Below are 22,952 nucleotides of genomic sequence, written 5' to 3'. Positions count from 1 at the left end.
GCAAAATTCTGGAAAAGATCATTAAGGAAGTGGTCTGTGAACACTTAGAAACAAATGCGGTCATTGCTAATAGTCAACACGGATTTACCAAAAACAAGTCATGCCAGACTAATCTGATCTCTTTTTTCGATAGAGTTACGAGTTGGGTCGATACAGGGAATGCTGTGGATGTAGCGTACCTGGATTTCAGTAAGGCCTTCGACAAAGTCCCCCACGACCTTCTGGCAAACAAACTAGTAAAATGTGGGCTAGACAAAACTACGGTTAGGTGGATCTGTAATTGGCTAAGCGAACGAACCCAAAGGGTGCTCACCAATGCGTCGTCTTCATCATGGAAAGAAGTGACAAGTGGAGTGCCGCAGGGCTCCGTCCTGGGCCCGGTTCTGTTCAACATCTTTATTAACGACTTAGACGAAGGGTTAGAAGGCACGATCATCAAGTTTGCAGACGACACAAAACTGGGAGGGATAGCTAACACTCCAGAAGACAGGAGCAGAATTCAAAACGATCTTGACAGACTAGAGAGATGGGCCAAAACTAACAAAATGAAGTTCAACAGGGACAAATGCAAGATACTTCACTTCGGCAGAAAAAATGGAAATCAAAGATACAGAATGGGGGACGCCTGGCTTGACAGCAGTGTGTGCGAAAAAGACCTTGGAGTCCTCGTGGACAACAAGTTAAACATGAGCCAACAATGTGATGCGGCTGCTAAAAAAGCCAATGGGATTCTGGCCTGCATCAATAGGGGAATAGCGTCTAGATCCAGGGAAGTTATGCTCCCCCTCTATTCTGCCTTGGTCAGACCACACCTGGAATACTGTGTCCAATTTTGGGCACCACAGTTGAAGGGAGATGTTGACAAGCTGGAAAGCGTCCAGAGGAGGGTGACTAAAATGATTAAGGGTCTGGAGAACAAGCCCTATGAGGAGCGGCTTAAAGAGCTGGGCATGTTTAGCCTGCAGAAGAGAAGGCTGAGAGGAGACATGATAGCCATGTACAAATACGTGAGGGGAAGTCATAGGGAGGAGGGAGGGAGCTTGTTTTCTGCTGCCCTGCAGACTAGGACACGGAACAATGGCTTCAAACTACAGGAAAGGAGATTCCACCTGAACATCAGGAAGAACTTCCTCACTGTGAGAGCAGTTCGACAGTGGAACTCTCTCCCCGGGGCCGTGGTGGAGGCTCCTTCCTTGGAGGCTTTTAAGCAGAGGCTGGATGGCCATCTGTCGGGGGTGCTTTGAATGCGATTTCCTGCTTCTTAGCAGGGGGTTGGACTAGATGGCCCATGTGGTCTCTTCCAACTCTACTATTCTATGATTCTATGATTCTAGTGATTTTTGACTTCCAGAAGCCCCAGCTAGTTTGGCAAAGGATTGTAGAACAAATAGTCTATAATACTACAAGGAGCAAAGGTTTCTGACCTCTGATCTGAAAAATATTACCAGTTTTGTGCATCTGGTCACATTACGACTGTAATAACCTGGCTGTCTTAGGAATATGCCCACAACAGTTAATAGGCTATATTTTGATGTTGTTTTTGGAAGCTAATGGGCAGAACAGGAAGGCAACAGACTACTAGTCTCTAGACTACTAGACTAATGCCAAAATCAGCTTTCTACCAGACTGATGGAATAACAATCTCTCTGCACCAGTCCACTTGCATTTCAATGCTGTTTATGGAAGTCAGTCTTCAAATATTTGCTTCTTTCTTTTTATACAACTCCTGTATCCATGGGAACCTATAGAAATGCTTAGGACCAGAAGCGGTTCAGATTTTGGAATATTTGCATGTGCATAATGAGTTCTTGGATAACCATGCCTCCATCGAGGTCACAGATCCTTGGATCTCTCTCCACCTCACATCTCCCTTGAGTCTTGGGTTTCATTTGTTCTCGGCTTGTGTTCTCAACATGACGCTGAAGAGAGACTGAAGATCTGTGAAATGGCAGGGATCCAAGTGTAGTGCTCTGTGAGCATCCATTCCTGCCACCATTTTGCAGATGAACATCTCCTTCCAGCCTCCTGTCTCTTTCATTCACTCCTTGTATTATGCATGAAATGCAAGGCTGGAGAGAGACTGAGGTTATAAGAAACCTGATATGGGGAAAATGTAGTACAGGAGATCTCAGAGAAGCCTGATTCTGCCTTGTGAATGAATGAGATAGAGCACTGTAGCCTCTGTCTCAAAGAAAGAAATGGTAGCTTCCAGAAAAAAGTTTCAGATTTTTGAAAATTTCAGATTTTGGATTTCAAAGTTAGGGATGCCTAACTTGTAATGTTATTTTGTCAGGTTTGATTTGGAAATAAATTTACCTCTTGGTCTGGAACTGTGTTACTCTCAGCATTCTCTGTCATGAGATACAGTGCACTAAAGTCATCATATGAATACCAGGGATATAATAAAGTAAATAAAGCTGTTCCCCTGTTTTTCTCCAATTCCGTATTGTGAGGTTGGCATTACTTATAATTGGTAATATGTTGTATATAATGGCAGTCTAAAAGGGGGATTGATAATTTTCTTTTATCTCTTCACTTTTTCAGGAGGGATATTCGAAACTATGGAAAATGAACCTCTTAATGTTGAAGAGTTAGCTTTCAAATTTGCAGTTACCAATATTAACCGGAACAGAACACTGATGCCTAATACCACATTAACCTATGACATCCAGAGAATTAATCTCTTTGATAGTTTTGAAGCGTCAAGACGAGGTGAGTAGTTCAGAATTGTAATTACTCTTTGCAATAATAATAATAATAATAATAATAATAATAATAATACATTTATAACCCATTCCCCAAGGGAACTGTGAGCGGTTCACATGGGGACCAAGCCCAATTGCACCTGTTTATGAAGGTTCTCTCTGTTCTTTCAATGGTATGTGGGGAATACTATGGCTAAATTTATCTGTGGACTTCCCCCCCAGGGTAAGCTGTGACCAGATCATATATCTTCAAACATAGTAGATTTTTGCTGCATAATTGATACAATCAAATTATTTGCTTTGCACAAGATTTAAAATGGCTGTAATTGCTAGCAATATTGAAATATCTAGAGAGCAACACTGAGACAAAATTCTTTGCTAATATTTAGCTCCTGATACTAATAGAGTTTGACAGAAAATCAAATATATAATCTCTTCCCTGCTTTATAGTGAGCAGTCTTTCTACAGTGTGGGATATTTGATATTTCAAAGTTTAATCTGCAAGCATCATTAAATGGATTTGTGTATTGATGTACAGTCAACTCTCCAGATTTGTGGGTTTAATTTTTGCAGAGTTGATTATTTGCAGATTTGATTAATATGTTATCCATAGGTCTCCAGCAGACATTGTCCACAGAGTTGCACTGGAGGACCTAGAAATTTCAAAAGAAAACATTTCTCTAGGCATTTGTAGGTGCTCCAGCCTTGAATCTATGTTCAATTAGGGTTTTTAATTAACAGTTTGTTTTACTTTCACAGGGGTCCTGCACCCAAACCTCCCTGAAAGTGGAGGGTCTACTCTTCACTATGACAATACTCTCAATACTTTGAGAGATTAGATTTTCTATTAATATTGCTCCCCCATATGAGCGAGCATGAGTGCTTGTAAAATATTTTAAATCAAGCCTTTTTGCCCATAGTAGAAACTGTGGAACCTAGCATAAATACCCATTACTGCATTATATTACAAGTTCCAAATATATTTATGTGAAATATAGTCAAAATTGACAGTATTGCAAAATTAATTTCATTTCTCCTAAAACTATGTGATAGTTAGAAATGTAGAAGAAACGGAAAGATCTTGCTCTGTGAATACATTTGAATAACATACCCTGAATTTTATCTTAATATTTTGGTAGTAATGCCACATATAGACCCTGGGAAAAATGCAGATACTTATTCCACAGAAATAAGGAATAGTTTATTCAAGGTAAATTGCCATTTATATGTTACATGCCAATAAGAACTGTACAAGGTGTACCTGTGTTTAAGAAAATCGACACTCCCTAGTCATTTTTTCACGAGTCAAGTCTTCTGGTGTGCAGGTAAATTGGATGATGTGTCAGTTAAGCATCGGTACTTCAGAGACAAGCAAAAAAAAAGAAAAAGAAAGATAAATTGTTAGACCCCTGCTTGTCTAACATCATGTGGAGCAATGTAATAAATAGCTTAAAAACTGCCGCTCTGTCTTAGCCCTTTGTGCATGAGGTATAAGTACCTCATGATGATACAGTGGATTTCTCAGCTCTGCTAATTTCTCACTCACTTTCCTCTTTTCATTGTTTCCACTCCAAATTTGGAGTGTCAATTTCTTCCAGAAGTTTCACTTTTTGCTTCTGTTATTGTGTAAAATATTGTGTAAGCTAATGGCAATAACTCAATAATAAACACATCTTTGAAACATTGAAACATGCAACATGAAGTCAAAGAAGTCATTTCTGTGATAACCTTTCCGAGCTAGACCAGCCTTGTTTGCTTTAAGCAGAGCCTTCCTTCTTGGCGAGTTCCCTGAAGTGATAAAATGAAACAATCCATAATAACTGAGAATCAATTTGTGTTAACTAAACTGGCTTGCTGAGATGGTGGCTTGAGTTGGTGCGAGTCACAGCTGGCACATTATGAAGCCCATATTCAGGTTGCAACTCTGTTCCCATTTGCCAGCTTTCTGTTATGCACTTTACATAAGGAAGCTTCAGAAAATTATGATAAATGTGCTTGGAGTTGCCATCAAGTGTGTGGTTGCATAAGCGCTTGGCTTCCTTACTGCATGCTAAACTCTTCGTAAAGCACTCCAAGGTTTACGAGTGGAACATTTTGCATTTCTGCATTAAACTCTCCCTCCCCATTTTTGTTGAAACCTGTTCATTCCTATTAAATGTGATTCCATATTAATTCATTAAAGATACTTGAAATCTAATCCGTCTACACACAGGTGAAGCTATTGGGATTAGCACATAGATATTTTAAAAACTGTAGGAAAAAATTCTCTAACCTCTCCTTTAAGACAGAGCTTGAGTTTGAAAACAACAACAGTTATAAACTTGAATCCAATGTATCATTTGAAATGACTGAAGTCTTTCTTTTAAAATTATTAACTTAGTTGTCTCAGTTTCATCACTCATAATGTTTTTTTTCATTCATATCATTAGATTTCTATGTTTAATAAAAATATTCTTATGCATAATTATGCATAATTAAGCTACAAATCTATACCTCTGCCTTAGCCTTCAACTGGGTGACATGAATGCAACTTGCAACATGGAAAATGTCATCATGAATAATAGTATCCTTTATGAACATTTGGCTTAACGTTAACAAACTGCAATATTCAAAGACTGTAATTTGTCAGGTAGCTTGAAAATTCTTATGGTTCCTACTGAGAGGAAATGTTATATATATTTATGTTCACTCTGACATGAACCATCATTCATAAAGCTTTCATTTGATGAAGAGATTGATAGAGTAGCGTTGGAGTTGTGAAATGTGTCCCTATTAGGAACAGGGGATTTGAAGTTAGTCCTGTTAAAGGTATTTAATATTATTGCTTTATTTTTGTGTTTCATGAATTTTTGGAAAATTCAACCAATAGTGGGGCTAAAAAAAAGGATTGCTATGATCTCACTGGAGGGAAGGATATTAGAGGCAAAGATGAAGTACTTTGGCCACATATCGAGAAGACAGGAAATCTTGGAGAAGATAATGCTGGGGAAAATGGAAGGAAAATGGAAGAGGGGCCACCAAGGACAAGATGAATGGATGGTATCTTTGAAGTGATTGGCTTGACCTTGAAGGAGCTGGGGGTGGCCACGGCCAACAGGGAGCTCTGGCATGGGCTGGTCTATGAGTCACAAAGAATCGGAAGCTACTTAACGAATAAACAACAACATCTTTCGATTTACACTTCTTCTTTTAGAATGTCCCATCCACTGACCCTATTGACAGGGGGATGCTGGGAGGTGTAGTGCAAAAACAAAGTTTTCCAAGCTCTAGAGCAGACAAGGAAAATAATACTAATTTGACATTATTTCTCTTTCTTCTCCCCCCCCCCCCATTTTTTTTCATACAGCATGTGATCAACTTGCTCTTGGGGTAGCTGCACTGTTTGGACCATCCCATAGTTCATCAGTCAGCGCAGTGCAATCTATTTGCAATGCACTTGAAGTTCCACACATACAGACCCGATGGAAACATCCCACAGTGGATAACAAAGACTCCTTTTACATCAACCTCTACCCAGACTATGCAGCCATCAGCCGGGCAGTTTTGGATTTGGTGCTACATTACAACTGGAAGATAGTAACTGTAGTATATGAAGACAGTACAGGTAGACCTCATGGAACATTTGATAAGACAGTGCTTGGTTTATTAACAAGGAGGGTGTCACACAGAAATTTGCAGTGTGGGGTGTTCCTCTTGAGTGCTCCAATCAACTAGCTGTTCTGTTTTCAAGGATAGTCTATTCCATTCTTTCTCCTCCTACCTCATGTTCTCCCTGCAAACATCAGCCCACAAAGAATGCATAGTTTCTATCATGATATTTTTGTGGTCTCCTTTCCCATATGTTTCTTCCTACTGTCATTTAAATATATTTTGTATTGTTGTATCAAGGCTACTGTCATATGTGTGTGCCTTAAAACTACTTTGGTGGTTCCATGAGTTGTCATGGAGTGCCTATAATGTATAGATATTATTTTGGAAACAGAAGGAACAGCACTTGGCTCTTTAATTTGCTCAACTGGTCTCTTGAAATTGTAGTGATTGCTTCCTTAGGATTCATGAAAATTCAGAATGGCAGTCAAAATATTTTTTTGATTTATTTAAACCCTGCGTTGTCCCCAAAATGGACTCAAAGCAGCTTGACATAAAAGCATTAGTTCCAACATCACCTCTGTAGAGAAGACATGGATGTTTTCTGAGTGAAGACTTCCCTGCTCATAAAATAGACTCTCTTTTTTAGCAACTCTAAAATGACAACTCTGTTAAGAGCTATTATATGGATTCTATGGCATTAATTATGGCAAATGTCAAAATATGTATATGAATTTTAGTAACATAGCTAATTCAAAGGAGTTTTGGAGTTAGTGTGGAATTCTGGAATTTTAGATTTAAATTTCTACACTGTTAAATATGCTTCTTGATATTATACCAAAAGAGAGAGAGAGAGAGAGAGAGAGAGAGAGAGATATGCCAGTTTTTATATAGAAGAGAATTGAAAAAATAGGAAAAATAACATTTAAAGCAGTGGAAAATTTTGAGGAGAAGAGTTGGGATATATGTTTGTGTGTGCCGAGTTTTGTTGTTGACGTTTTAATTTATTATTGCTAGTAATCCACCTTGATGAAGTTTTGTATTTTGAAATTATTACCTTGAACATAGTAATTAATTAAATAAATACAATTAATTAAGAAACTTTATTAGTGCTGGGCAGAATGTTTGTAACAACCTCAGATTCAAAAATTTAACTATAGACCCATGGTTCCATTTATATTTATTTATTTATGTATTTGCGATATTTCTATCCTGTCTTTTTCTACCCCGAAGGGGACTCAGGCCGGCTTTACAAATATGCAGCTATTTGATATCTTAAAAAATACAAAATTAAAATGGACATTTAAAGTAGAATAATAAAATTAAATTATAACATTTAGAGGCAATTAGAAACCATTTCTAAGTTTAACCATGTCACTTTGTTTAAAACAATTATGCCTGTTATATGTTTCCAAAAGAATGCTGTTTGAGAATTATTTCATAAGTAGTGTTACAAAATATTAATCTCCTATGAAATAACCTTAAGCTAAAACAATTTCCTTGCAGAGCTGATCTTGTATAACAAATTAGAAAGTTTAAATTCTCCTCTGTCCCAATTAAAATCGCCCTTCCTTCTCTTTGCCAACCTGCCTGCATAGATTATCTTCAAATATCTGATCTATTTATCCAGCATCTATGGCAGCATTTCTTAACTGAGGTTCCCCAGAATCTCACAGTTCCATCAAAAGTTGCCATGGGTTCTGGGAGATATTGTGATTAGGGGGGAAATACACTTTTTTAGACTTGTAGATATGCTTAGTTTTTTTGCAGGAGTTTCTTCAGACCTGAAAATTGTTTCAGGGATTCCTACATAGTAAACAAGTTGGAAAATGGGTTGTCTACATCCTTAATCCTGTGTATCTCTTGTACATATAAATAATTTCTTCTCTTTCATAGTCTAGTAGTATAAATGGTATTCTAGTGTGGTATATTCTAATGTGCATAGAAATTTTGAGTGCAACCAAAACATGATGTATGTTGTAGCCATACTTCCTGCTCAAGTTAAAAGTTGTTGAGGAATGAAAAAATTCCACCAAATCCTTTCTGATCTTAGAAGCTAAGCAGAGCCAGCCCTGGTTAGTAGCTGGATGGGAAACACCCAATGAATAACAGGTGCTGTAAACTATATTTTATTGGAAGAAAATGGAAAAACCATCTCTGACTATTCCTTGTCTAAGAAAACCCTATGAAATTCATGGGTTACCATAAGTAGACAGAGCACCTAAAGACATTCATTGTACACAAACACACACAGAGAAGTAAAGTGTAGTCTGGCTCCTGGGGCGCATCCAGGCAGCTCGCAAAATGTTCAAGCTCCTGGATTTTTATGTGGGGCATCATTTCTATGCGCCAGGAGAACTCCGGTAGGAGGGAAATGCTGGCTAGGTAAGTTATTTTATTTTTTAAAGCCCTTTCTGGAGGGTGATTTGGGTGTCTCAGTGTTCTCCCACAAGGTACCAGGAGGACATCTAGACACCCCCTTCAGAAAGTGCAGGTTTTTGGGGCTGGTGTGTGACTACAGTCCGCCTCAACCTGGGGTTTTTAAAACCCAGGTTGGCATGGATTTTTCTGCTGTATGGAACCACCCCTGGATGTTACATCAAGGCTGAGAATTAGAGAGTGGGGTGAAAAAAGCTAGACTGTGAAAAAATGTATTATACTACTTTTCTTCAAGGGATATTTTCTTGTCTTATTCCATTAATGTAATATTTTTAGATAATAGAAAAGGTACCATGTTGTCCGACCATCCACTGATAGATCAGACATTTTCCTTAATCAATTCCATTTTCCCCACCTAAAATTCACTAATGGCTGTGGCATGAACCTTTGTTGCTCTAGGACCCTGCATGACAATGCAGTCATTTTGAGCCAAGGAGTTCTTATCAGTAAACGGAAATTACACCTGAAATTATTGTGCCTGAAGCACCATTTTTCTCTGTTAATATAACTTGTGTCACAGTGGCTGAAGAAGCAATGGGGTTTCCTTGCAATTTAATACCGCCAGACTGTAGATTTGCATATATTCCCTCTGCTTGCTCATCAGCTATGTAAAAAGTCCTTTCAGGAAGTCTGTGAACTTGAATGTGGTAGTTTGAAGCTTCTGCAGATGACGCTTTGTGTAGTGCCTACTACAGTTTCTGCTTGAATACTCATAATGGTTCATATTTTGCATTGGTGTGTGGATGCTTAAAAACTGAAAGGAGAGAGTCAATCTACCAATGCAAAAAGTCAATTTTCCCATTGCAATGTGAGGCCTTGAGCAAATGCTGATAGCTTCTTTAGAGCTGATAGTACTTTATGTTGTTTTATACTTTACTTTGCATTCTATGAATGCAGTTTATATGCAGAGAGATGCTAAGTAGGTTAACATAGGAAATAATATCAAATGTGCCCTCTCAGACTGCGTTGCTAAGGAGTTGTTTCCATAATTATAATTTGTTAGAGGGATGCAGTTCTCACTTTAATTGAAAAAAAATTAATTTAAAAGCATATTTTCTTTTGGTTTTGAAAACAGATTGGTATATATGGGTTTGTATTTATGTATAAGTGAGTGAGATGGAGGAAAATTTCTATTTGATTAATTACAGGAATTGTGGTGGTGGTGGCAAAATTGTTATTGTAAAGGCAGCATATGATAATGGGAGGCTTATTTGGGTTTTCTAGTCCGAATGTTGTTGAAACTGCCTCTGGTTCCCGTCTTGAACTAGTTAGAAATAGCCTCTGAACTCCTCCCCTGGTTGCGTCTCATTGTGGCAAACATGTATTCATATACTCTACACCAGGGGTCCTCAAACTTTTAAAGCAGAGGGCTGACCCACCATCCTTCAGACTGTTGAGGAGCCAAATTATCATTTGAAAAAACAAAACAAAACAAAAAAACAAAAAAATTCCTATGCACACTGCACATATCTTATTTGTAGTGCTAAACAACAACAATAACAATGAAAGACCAATACAATATTTAAAAATGAAAATAATTTTAACCAACATAAACCTATCAGGATTTCAATAGGAAATGTGGGCCTGCTTCTGGCCAATGAGATAGTCAGGTTGATTAGGATTGTTGTTGTTGTGTGCCTTCAAGTCATTTCAGACTTTGGGCGAGCCTAAGTCCAAAATTGTTTATTTATTCATTTACTACATTTATTTACTACATTTATATCCCACCCTTCTCACCCTGAAGGGAACTCAGAGCAGCTGTATGTACATACAATATATTATATTATTAGCATAGCACAATATTAGCATTATATATTACTATATTGAACTAACTATACCACTATACTGTAATATTATATGTAATATTTAACATATAATTAATATTATTACATGGTATTATTATTAATATTATATTGTATAAAATGATAATATTATTACCAATATCACATGTATATACAATATATTATATTATTAAAACTGATATAAAAATATTATATTATAAATGAGGGCAGGGGCCAGGTAAATGACCTTGGAGGGCCGCATCTGGTCCCCGGGCCTTAGTTTGGGGACCCCTGGTCTACACATACATGGCAGTTTGAGATCACTATAACTCAGGCATGGGCAAACTTTGCCCCTCCAGGTGTTTTAGACTTCAACTCTCACAATTCCTAACAGCCTACCGGTTGTTAGGAATTGTGGGAATTGAAGTCCAAAACACCTGAGGGCAGAAGTTTGCCCATGCCTGCTTTAACTACTAAGTACTTGAATGGGAGACTGCCAGAGAATACCAGGTACTATAGGGTCCATTTTAAAGCAGAGTTTCTCAAATCGTGCTCCTCCAGATGTTTTGGACATCAGTTCCCATGATTCCTAACAGCTGGTAAGCTAGCTGGGATTTCTGGGAGCTGAAGTCCAAAATTGGAGGAGCACAAACATTAAATATTATTTATTTATTTATTTCTATCCCACCTTTCTCCCAGAATGGGACTCAAAGCGGCGTACAACATAAAAAATGAGAAAGTACTTACATAACAGAAAAACACAATTACAAATCACAATATTCATAAAATTAATAACTTAGAACCCCGATACCCATAAAACCCATAAAACGACTAACACAGAACAGAAATTAGACATTCAGGTTAAAAGCCTCAGTAATATCCACTCCTTTAGGCCGTAAACAATGCCATTGTCAAAGGTCTACTATATGGTTCACACATTGCACATCACAGGTAACTATCTACCTAATTGTTCTTGTTCAGGAAAGGCCTGCTTCCAAAAGTAGGATTTTACTTGCTTCTGAAAAGTAAGCAGCAAGGGGGTTGTGTTAACCTCTTTAGGGAGGAAGTTCCCAGAGCTGCAGGGCCACCACCAAGAAGGCCTTCTCTCTTATTCCTACCAAACACGCTTGTGACAATGGTGGGACAGAAAGTAGGGCTTTTCCTGATGGCCTCAGGGCTCATATGAGGAAATGTGGTCTGCTAAGTAGGCTGGGCTCAAACCATTTGGGAAACTATTTTAGAGGAAGGCCATGGCAAAAGCACCCCTGAGTATTCATGCCTAAGAAAACCCTATGAAATGAGTGGGTCACCATAAATTGACAGTTGACTTGATTACATTTACAACCATCCAGTATGGGTTCATCCTTTGGAAGGAAGGGTTTGTAGTTTGTAGAGCTCCTTGGTATTGTCTGCTAGAGAACTCTACTCAACTCCAAGAACTGTACTGCTTGAACGGCCAAGCAGAGAGTGCTGAATCCCTCACCAAACTACAAATCCCAGGAATCCATAGGATACAGCTGTGAGAATGAAAGACACATCTGACTGATACAGTACAAGTATGTCCTTTACTGTCTGCTGTCTTTCCTAGTCTCCTTCTGCTCTCTTCACATTACCCCATTATAACCCTTCTTCTTCCTCCTGGTCCACCCTTTCTCTTCCCTACTATGCTCACTGATCACATTCCCTTCTTCCATCTTTAACCCTTCCGTATCTGTTCAGTTTGCTGTGCACTGTGCCCATCATCATGCTGTGCCCTTCACATTGCCAATCTTTCTCTTGAGACTTGGATTTCTTTCAGGTCCCCTGTATGCCTGGCTCTCTCACTTTGCTGCCAATGTAAATGAGAACTTAAAACCTATTGTTTGTCCTGATTAAAGTAGACCCATTGAGCCAATGAGTTTTACCTATGAATTGACCACCATTCAAGATTTGGTGGAAAGGGATTTCTCTAGCTAGGATACCAAGTGCCTGCATCACAACAATCATCTGTCATTGAATTTTCCCAGAAACATTGCAAAAAATAAAAACTTCCTTTACAGAAATTTTGTAAAAACCTCCTTTGTAGGTTCATTGCTGATCTTAAACTATCTCTTAAAGGAAAATTGTTCCAATGTGATCTTTTAAATAGCAATCAGATGCTGGGGGAAATAATTCTATAGTACAAATTCTGAAACATATGTGAAGGCTGTATGTTTTCTAGGTAGATGTGGTCATAAAGGGAAAATCATTCCATAAACATCACCACTGAAGGATCTGATAAATGATATACTAGCACATTAAGTTTTTATAAGGAGTAAATTTAAAATATATTGTAGAATGTTAAATTAAATGGGGAATCCAAATGACAGTAAAGATTCATTGCATAGAACAGTCATTTAAATGATTGGTTGTTATTTTCTAGGTCTAATTCGTCTCCAAGAACTCATCAAAGCTCCTTCAAGATACAACATTAAAATAAAAATCCGCCAGTTACCCTCTGGGAATAAAGATGCCCGGCCTTTACTCAAGGAGATGAAGAAGGGCAAAGAGTTCTATGTGATATTTGATTGCTCACATGATACAGCAGCAGAAATTCTTAAACAGGTAAGGAAGAGGCAAATGGCCATCTGTTTCTATCAGGCTTTCAGGCCATCTGTTTTTCAGTTGTTGAGAAGCACTAAAACTACATTTAGGTGAATTGGATTTTGACTTATGATCACAGCATTGAGTATAGATATTCTTAAAATTGGAAACCTCTCTGAGCCTCTCTTGGACAAGAAAAACTCATCTGGGCATCTCTAAAGATACTGTGTAAAAAAGATATGTCTGACATGTATAACCTCCTGAAAAAGTGTTTCCTCGTGAGAACTCTCTGCAAATGAGAATAACCGTGAAAGCTGGCTCAGTAACAGCACTGCCCCACATTTGCACAGTATCTCAATACCAATAAAGACACACCTTAGTTTGGAACTTCTTAAACTTTTCCATTTTGGCCCTTTGTGTTTCAGGGGTTTTTTTTAGCAACCTCTTTTTGAGATTTTTTTTAATGTGACCCTGAGAATATAAAAAACGTATTAAAACCAATGATTTACTGATAATAAATCAGCATTTGCAAGATGTCCTAAACAGGCTGATTTTCCTTTTTTATGAAGTACAGTTGAAGCATTTTGTGAAGAGTCCACTGTAAACAGTGCACCTTTTACTGTTGCCATTTTTTTCATGACCCCACCATTGAGCTAAGGGGACTACATTTTAGGTCTGGATCTACAGTGTAAGAAGCAGTGCCTCCTTTTACAGAGCATTTTTATGTCTACCTAGTCCTTTTCTCCTCAATCTTCTGTTTAGCTCAGGGTTCTCAACCTGTGGGTCCCCAGATGTTTTGGCCTTCAACTTCCAGAAATCCTAACAGATGGTAAACTGGCTGGGATTTCTGAGAAATGTAGGCCAAAACACCTGGGGACCCACAGGTTGAGAACCACTGGTGTAGCTAGATATTCTTGGCAGCATCGGTATGGGGAAGATAGGGAAGAAGCACAGATTTTTAGTCTCAGGCCCCTTCCACACAGCTGAATAAAATCCCACATTATCTGCTTTAAACTGATTCCACATATGGCAGTGTGTACTCAGCTATCCCAGTTCAAAGCAGATATTGTGGGATTTTTCTGCCTTGATATTCTGGGTTATATGGCTGTGTGGAAGGGCCCTCAGGCTACAGCAGCTGCTCTAAAATTTAAGCTCAGAAAGATTGGGATTGTGCTAACTGACTGATCCTATTGTTGCTGTGTGTGCTGGCAAAAAATACTGCAACTCCCTTACTAGGTGTGCATTTACAGCAAAACCGAAGTAAATAAGACTGCATTATCAGATTCCCTCAGCATGTTATAAAAACATAGATCTTCTGCCACTAAAGGGGGAAATCATAAGAAAAGTGGAGGTTGATGAAAGAAATAAGAACCCTTCAAGTGAGCTATAGACAGTTCAAAATAGTTTGAACTTTCAAAATAGGGAACACAGAAATGCTGGACCACTCTAACAACTATCATGTCAGACTACATAGAGAAGCCATAGAAATCCACAAGCATGTGGACAATTTCAACAGAAAGGAGGAAACCATGAAATTGAAAAAAAATCTGACTACCAGTATTTAAAAAACTCTAAAATCAGAACAGCAACTAAGGAACAACACTCTGAAAACAGAGGAATTCCAGACATGAATTAATCAGGGGCAGCTAACTCCTCCGAACAAAGGATTCCCCCAGGCCAAAAAAAAAAAAAAAGTCAGGACATGAAGATGGCAAGGCCATTAATGCTAATCAAGGTGATTAATGACAACATTCACACTGGTCTCCAACAGACAAGAGTTCCTTCTCCCACCCTGGTCCTTCCACAGATACATAAACCTTCCTTGCTTAGTTTTTCCAATATATCTCAAAACCTGTGAGGATGCTTGCCATAGATGTGGATGAAACATCAAGAGAGAATGCTTCTGGAACATGGCCATACAGCCTGGAAAACACACAACAACCCAGTGATTCTGGCCATGAAAGCTTTTGACAACACATCAAAATATTTTTAGTTTAACCAGACTTGATTGTTTCCTTTCACATGTCTATATTATTAGGTTTAAGGAAAATGTTAACTGAAACATGAATGAAGGAAGGAGATACAGCAGTAGAGTGATTCTTAGTGTAACTGCTGTTGGCCTGAGTTCTCCATCTCACCCAGCCCTGTATCCAATATGAAAACTGCTTGTCCTTGTGTATAACCAACTTTGATGTGGACTAAAGCACTTAGAAGTAGGGCAGGGGGCACAAATGAGTAGCAAAAATATGCTTTTCATGCACACTTGCTGATTCAACTCCTTGCATTTTTAATAAGGTACTAGTGATTTATATATGTATTATTTGCCCTTCTAGATTGTTTTTCCCTGCTTATTTTGGGAAAGGGTGCACATGCATACTGCTAAACTAAGTTAAGAAATAAACCAAACTAGCACAGAAGTAAAAAGAACATCACCTAAGTGTACAAGTTTTACTGATACAAGAAAGTGTTGTGAAAGAGAAGCAGTAGTCCATTTTTTTTTGCAAGTTCTGAAGACACCTTTATTTAAGATTCTTGAGAGCTGGTGGCAGTCCAAAAACTGTCAAATAGTAGACAAAATGTCTGACCTACAATAAGATTCTATTTCAGAATAGATTTTTTTCAGGAAGTTACCGAATTCTATAATCTCCTGCTTATCTAAAAACCCCTGAGATTTAGAAGAACAAGAAATATAAGGGAAACTAATCACAATCAGGTAATATCTTCTCCACAATAAATGTTGGTTTGACTTCTGACCATCTTATTTTAGAGCTACCAGGCAAATTACTAACTCTGACAGCAATGTGTGTATCCACTGATAAAAGCCCTCAGTGATCTAATAAAATAGGGATGATGTTAAAAACTCAAAATTGGTTTTGAAGTTCTGTGTAATCATATGGAGCTATAGTTTCCTAACAATCTTTTTGAATGTCCTAGTGGGACTTCACATGCCCAGATTCAAAAAGTCACAATGGATCCGCCAAGGCATGATGATTATGGGTACTATGAGAAGACATTATTAATTCAAGGAATAAGGAAGGGCTGGCTTCTTTCTGTTCTAAACAGTCATAGTTGTTACTATATACCTCCAAGTCGACTCTGATTTATGGCAACCTATCATAAGGCTTTCTTGTCAAGATTTATTTAGAGAATGTTCCTCATTTCTTTCCTCCAAGGCAAAACATATTTGTGCATTTCTCAAGCAGAGTAAATCTCAGACTTGAAGATATAAGGTTGCTCTAGGGTTCTCCTTGTCAGGTTTTCCTAGCATTGAAGGATCTTTTTTGTGCATTTCCCTAATGTTTTAGAATATCCTTTCCCTCCCTATTGACCATGCATTTTTGCTACTTAGTAGAGAGATAGCAAACCTAATTCCTTATTAGGAAGATACTTAGGGAAGAGGAAGAGTAAAATTTTTGCTGTTGTTCATAATGACATAGTTAACATTGCCTGGAATGAGGCCATGTCCACTGGCCTTACAACTCATGGTCTTGTCCTTGCTGCTGTCTCACAATGAAGAGGAAGGTCTGAAGATGGATGCCTTCTGTGACCTTCTATTAAGATTTAGCAGCCTGTATAATTAGGTGCTGAGTCAGAGGATGAGCCTATATGGATAGAACAGGATTTCCTGTTCACCTATTCCAGTGCAGGCTGAGGCCAGCGAACACAAGTGGGGTCAAGGTGTCACTCGGCATGATTGAATGCCCAAATTGATTCCACTCTCTCACAAAATCAATTATGAAATAACAGTTATGTGAACTTTCCCAGATATAAGCTCTAGAACTGTTTTTTCTCTCTCCTGGAGATGGTGGAAGGTAAGGATTTAGGATGAAAAGAAGATTTAGTATCTACTCAAGACCAGTCACTTGAGATAAGAATTACAACATCAAGTGTATTATGAAAAAAAATTCTACCACTCAGGTTGATTGCAGCACTTGCAGATAATTTATGGTTCAGAGTTCATGGCAGGCACCATTCTTTTCCAGGGAGCGGAGCCTCAATTAGTTAAAATATGAGAGAAACCTGTTTGCAGCTTATCTGCAAGGAAATGAATGTCCAAGTGAAGCTTAGCAAAAATGTCAAAAGATTTGATTAAATCCTCATTTTTAAATGAACTTAACTTGATTTGCATTTCCCAGACTAATATGCCAATCTGAATATGATTGTCCTCTTGCTTTCAAATATTGTCAGAATTTTCCAATACAGTTCTTGGCTTAAAAATGCACCAAGTGCATACAAAACTGGTTATATTTGGTTTAAATATATGTTGAATGTGAAAATGTGTGCTTTTATTTCAAAAAGGAAAAGATCAGATTTTCTTTTGAAATTGCAGACGTGATGGTGGAAAGGTCATGTTCATTAACTTGTACCCAAACAAGACACAGACAGATTGGTCCATCTTTAGCATTGACTCTTGGGATTTTGGATTTCCTTTTTAATAAGATTTTTGCACCCATTATTTCTTTCTCAGGAGATTAGGTTCCCGGTAGCTTCCACTGCAAATGCTAAATGTTGCCTATAAAGTAGGTTCATTTCTTTCTTCACAACTCAAGACTTACTCTTTGCAAAAACTTCACACATAGTTATTTTGTGCTGAAATAGGCTGTACGTCAAATGCAGAATGCAATAAATAGAAGAACAGTTTTCTGTACGAAAAATTGTATTGAAATGCAAAAATATTATTTCCTCCTCAGAAAAATGCTGTTTTCTATGCAAAATAAACACACATGCTTTTTATCTAGAATAAATCTCAAATTGTGAAGATTCTTACCAGTCCAGGATCCTCCTTACTGCAGCATTTTTCAACAGTTGGCCATTTCCAAACCATTTTTTTCAAATGTTTTGGAAATATTCTCTCAATTCTTTGCATCAGTTTGTGGTTCTGCTCTAAAACAGTGGTTTTCAACCTGGCCCCCCCGGATGTTTTTGGCCTTTAACTCCCAGAAATCCTAACAGCTGTTAAATTGGCTGGGATTTCTGGGAGTTGTAGGCCAAAAACATCTGGGGACCCCAGGTTGAGAACCACTGCTCTAGAATACCACCTTCTGAGATCTTGTACTGCCATTTTCCATATCATATGTTTGATATGCTTACTGTATATATTAGTTAAATTTCATGTATTATATTATTCATATCACTGTTCACTGCTTTGAGTCTCTTTAAGAGAAAAGTGTTATATTATAAATAAGTATAATAATAAAATAATAAATATAAATATTATATTGTACAAAGCCAAGAAATTAAGTTTATCTCATGAGTAATAAGATCATGTGTTTTGTAGCAAGAACACAACAAAAGAAATTAACTGATAAAGTTCAAATCTCCTGGCACCAGATTATCCTTTCCTTTTCATCTGGTGAAGATTCATTGTATTAAAAGATTAAAGTGCTACTATCAACATGGATAGGAGACATCTCTTGTGATATATTGTGTCTACAGAACATCGATTTGGTCACAACCAAACAATAGAAAAAAATCAGAAGTAATTCTAATCACACCTATTTGCAGTTTCCTCTTGGGGGAAATGAGTATGAGTGAAAGAGAGAGATACATTTTCAATATTATAGCCTGGAAATCTGAAGCCTCTATACATCTTGACAGAATATTATGGACTTTTTCTATCCCAGAGGGAGAGATTATACTTTGCTTGAATACTATCTGTAAAGGAGATATGATTACATGTTATTAAGTAAAGCCCTGGACAAGTAGAATCCATCTTTCATACTTCTTTGATGGAGTTTGTAACCTCTATGATCTGGAGAAAATTGGCTGGTGGTATCTATACCAACAGATACTGCCAAGCTGTTCAGTCAACAGATCTTACACATTTCGATCCTTCTGTGCTATTCTTAAATTCTTTGAACCAAATAGTTGTGTAGGAAAAAAATACTAATAATGAAAACGATCTCCTCTGCATTCTAATCTTGTGTATTTGGACCGAGTGGGAATTGGACACCTACATTTTTAAAAATTTCTCATGGTCAGTCTGTTATTCCATATTCTGCCAACAAGTGCTAAGTGGTTGGAGAAAAGTAATAAAACGGAGAGGAAGAAAAGCTTGCTAAAGGGGGTGGGTGAAAGGGAATTAGTGGTCTGATTTGAGCTGCAAGATAAAATATTTGTGGGTAATGCAAACCTGACTAGTTCAATGATCCTATGGATTGCATATGAGTCAGAATCGGAGCTTGGAAACTTTACTGGTTAGGAATTTGTGGAGTTGTACCTTCCAAATTCCCAGCTACAATTCCCACATACAACTACATTACCACTATGGTGACAGATAACTGGAGTTACCCCTTGCAATTCCTAACAAATAGTCAGGTGCAGCTAACTTAAAGAAACTAAAAAGCAAAGGCTATTTTTGCATTGGGAAAGAGACATTTGAGAAAGGGTGAAAAATCATAGGACACAAACCTGGCTTTTATTGTACTTCTGACCTCAGCAGTAGCATGCCACTCACTTGCCCAATTTGAGGCACTTTTGTGAAGTCAAGGAAGATGAAACAGGAAAGACCTTGGGTAGAAGAAAGTGGTTATAATGACTCCCAATCATAGAGAATGGCAGCAAGAAGAGTGGTGCATACCTACAAGCAAAACAAGCAGAACTGTTGTTTGTTTGGATTTCAGTAACCAAGGATGGGATAGAAATGAATATTTATGTACTATTTATTTATTTAAAATCCCTTTCTACCAAAAATGCCTGTAAAGGTAGATAACAAATAAAAACAGAAATGCAACTAAAACAAAATGGACACAAATCCAATGATAGTCACACCTAGGCAGTAGACACATTGAAATGAATTGGACTTGTTATCAACAATTTGCATACCACTGAGTTCAATGGGACTACTGTAGGTGAGATCAATCTTGAAACAAGATCAATCTTGTTTGTCAATGGATCGGGCTACCTTGGCAAATGGCAGATTCTCCTAATTTGAGATTTGTAAATAGAACGTAGATGTCCATATCTTAGTGATGTTGTAGCTGTAGATGCCCACATTGGTAAAGGATTGGACTAGGACTGTTGGAACTTTTCAGTTGTATTATTTTACCCCAGACCAGTGAAATAGTGAGAAAAAGTACATCAGCATGTTAGCAACCAATCACAAACACAGATCAGCACTTACTTTAAATGTTAGGATAAAAGTGCCATAAAAACTCACCTGTATTAAACTGGGAAGAAGAGAAAAGTGCAGATGAATGTCTGTGCAGAGATGGCAGAGATGTGCCTTCTTCTGGTTCTTGCATATAGGCATTAGTGAATACAGCACACTTATAGTTCATCCTCATAATCAGGGAAGAGATGGAAGGAGTGTTAAATTGACAGGACAACGGGAAAGTTTTGTATCGCTTGCCAGGTACAGAATACTGGATGGCCTTCCTATTTTATCTGCCATTAAGTATGTCACCAGAATTATAGTAAATTATGGCTATGATCTCAATTGGCTGCTGCAATAATGTTGGTTTAGGAAGAGGAAGTGGCACAGGATGTGGCCATGGGCATAGCAGCTACAAGAGGTGGCAAACCTCTCTGTCAAGAAAGAAGTCTGCCCTGTCTATTCCAAATGAACAAAATCTGGCTACCAGTATTACAAAACTCCAAAATCAAAACAGTAGATGGGAACCAACACAATGAAGGCTTGATTGAACAAAGGATGCCCCCAGGCAAGGGACAAAACATCTCCAATGCTAATTAGGGTGATTAACTGAAACATTAATGCTGGCTCCCAGTGACAAAGGACTCTTGCCACACCTTGGACTTTACACAGATATATATTCTTCCCTTTCCTTACTTAGTTTATCCATACCTCACAACCTCTGAGGATGCCTGCCATAGATGTGGGCGAAACATCAGGAGAGAATACTTCTGGAACATGGCCCCACAGCCCGAAAGACATACAACAACCCTATTCCAGAGTAGCTTGGGAGCTGCAAGGGTGATTTTCTCTCCTGAGAGTGATGGCTTTTTCTGACATATTCCTCCTTTTACTACATACCCCTTGAAACAGTGCCTTACACTGGGTGTCAGAGTTAGTCACCAGCAGGTTGCTGGTTTCTTAGTAGCACACTCTCAAATGACTAGTCAATGACTCCCATAGAGACCTTGCTTTAACTTACATCACTTTGCACGATATTAAGAGTTTCAAAGCTATGCTTGTTCATTCTGATAGTCTTTTTGTAGCTCCTTGGAGCATTAAATTCCCCATGGACATTCACTGTCTAAAGTAACATTTCCTTGGCTTACTCTGTCATATTTATTACCATACATTTGCACTAAAAGCTTGTGCACAGAGGGAGACCACCCCAGGATAGCAGTATGAGCTCCAAGTATACACAGACAGCACTTTAAAATGACAGCAGCTGCTAGCTGCTATTCTGGGGCTTGGAATTGACTCTTTACCACAAATGGAACATTATTACTTTAATGGTTTTCCTGTAGAGACAAGAATGTTGTCAGCTGGTTCCAAGTCTTGGCTTGATCAAGCCTAATGGAGAGTTACTATCATGTAGTTGGGATCTCAATTTTCTCATTATAATACAGAATACAATGAAATGGATTCTGGGTATTCATCAGAATATGTCTATATGGAAATTTCTCTCACTCATTTTTTATTTTATTTATGTGTGCTCAGGGGAATACATAAAAATTAAGGTGTTTTTTTCATATAAAGCTGCGATCATGATCTGGAGCAGAGATCTCTGGTTGCCTTTTACAAGGATCCAGAGATAAATGAGTTGCAGCAGATAATATGGCTGGGCTGATTTTACTCATTTGTCCAAAAGGAGTAGATGTGATAGTAATGGGGTCCTGTTTTATAATAGTAATAGAATATGTTAAAATATTTAAAATATTTCTCATATTTTGAGAAACCTTTATGAGAAGAATCTTGGATTGATAAGAAACTTCAAAGTTTGAGACTGATTTTGTGAAAAATTCATATGTGGCTTTGTTTGTGTGTCCCCCCCCCTATTGAAAACAGCATTTTCTGCACAAGAAATAATACTATTTTCTGCACAGAAAAATATGCATTAAAACTGCTGACCTAGCAGTAGTTTTTGAAAACTCAGAAAGAAGATTGCTCAGAATACTCTTTGCATTCTTTAATGGCAAAATAGGGGCCTCTGGTGGTGCAATGGGTTAGACCTTTGTGTTGGCAGGACTGCTGACCGACAAGTCAGCGTTCGAATCCAGGGAGCAGGGTGAGCTCCCATCTATCAGCTTCAGCTTTCCGTGCAGGGACATGAGAGATGCCTCCCACAGGATGATAAAACATTAAACATCTGGGCGTCCCCTGAGCAGCATCCTTGCAGACGGTCAATTCTCTCATACCAGTAGCGACTTACCATTTCTCAAGTCATTCCTGACACAAAAAAGAGGTAAAATAGTAAATAATTGCACCCCTACTTTACGTCATCCCAGGCTGTATTGTGAAAATGGCTTTCACTTTGGATATGCCTGGGGAAGGAACATGTTTATGCTATGTAGGCCTTGATGTATTTTTCTCCAGAGGCTGGTTCCTGGCCTCCTCTTATGGCAAATACACAAATTTTAGATTGAATTGTGGGCTATGCCGAGTTCATACTGAAGTGAAAGAAAATGATGAATATATATATCATATTGCAACTATTTTTAATACCTTTTCTCTTTACGCAAATGTATTTTGTTTCCTATAAGAATCAATACTCCCAACCCCATTTCACAATACATAGTCTTCAAAACTGGTCAGGTTCCCATCCTCTAAGATGGTAGAAGTACAATGGCCAACATCCATTCTGTCAACAAAAATGACGTTGTTCTTAATTCTGCTCTGTGTGCAAGGGGGCAGTTCAGCGCAGTGGCCAATCAAACAATGCAATTGTTTTTGCAACTGGTTACATAA

General features: G+C 38.1%; 1 protein-coding gene across 6 annotated transcripts in view; it reads left to right on the top strand.

The window, feature by feature from the left end:
• Positions 1-22,952, top strand: part of grik1 (glutamate ionotropic receptor kainate type subunit 1) — a 212,577-nt gene that overhangs the window by 98,723 nt on the left and 90,902 nt on the right. For all 6 annotated transcript variants that reach the window (XM_008107619.2, XM_008107618.2, XM_003219044.3 and 3 more), the window contains exons 2-4: positions 2,545-2,712; positions 6,052-6,309; positions 12,915-13,096. In XM_008107619.2, coding sequence (XP_008105826.2) covers positions 2,545-2,712; positions 6,052-6,309; positions 12,915-13,096 — 608 coding nt within the window. The remainder of the gene's footprint in view (positions 1-2,544; positions 2,713-6,051; positions 6,310-12,914; positions 13,097-22,952) is intronic.

The sequence above is a fragment of the Anolis carolinensis genome, chromosome 3, assembly GCF_035594765.1.
Source record: "Anolis carolinensis isolate JA03-04 chromosome 3, rAnoCar3.1.pri, whole genome shotgun sequence".
In the NCBI taxonomy this organism is placed as follows: domain Eukaryota; kingdom Metazoa; phylum Chordata; class Lepidosauria; order Squamata; family Dactyloidae; genus Anolis; species Anolis carolinensis.
The sequence above is the reverse complement of the archived record's forward strand: the minus strand, read 5'-3'. Positions and strand labels throughout refer to the sequence as shown.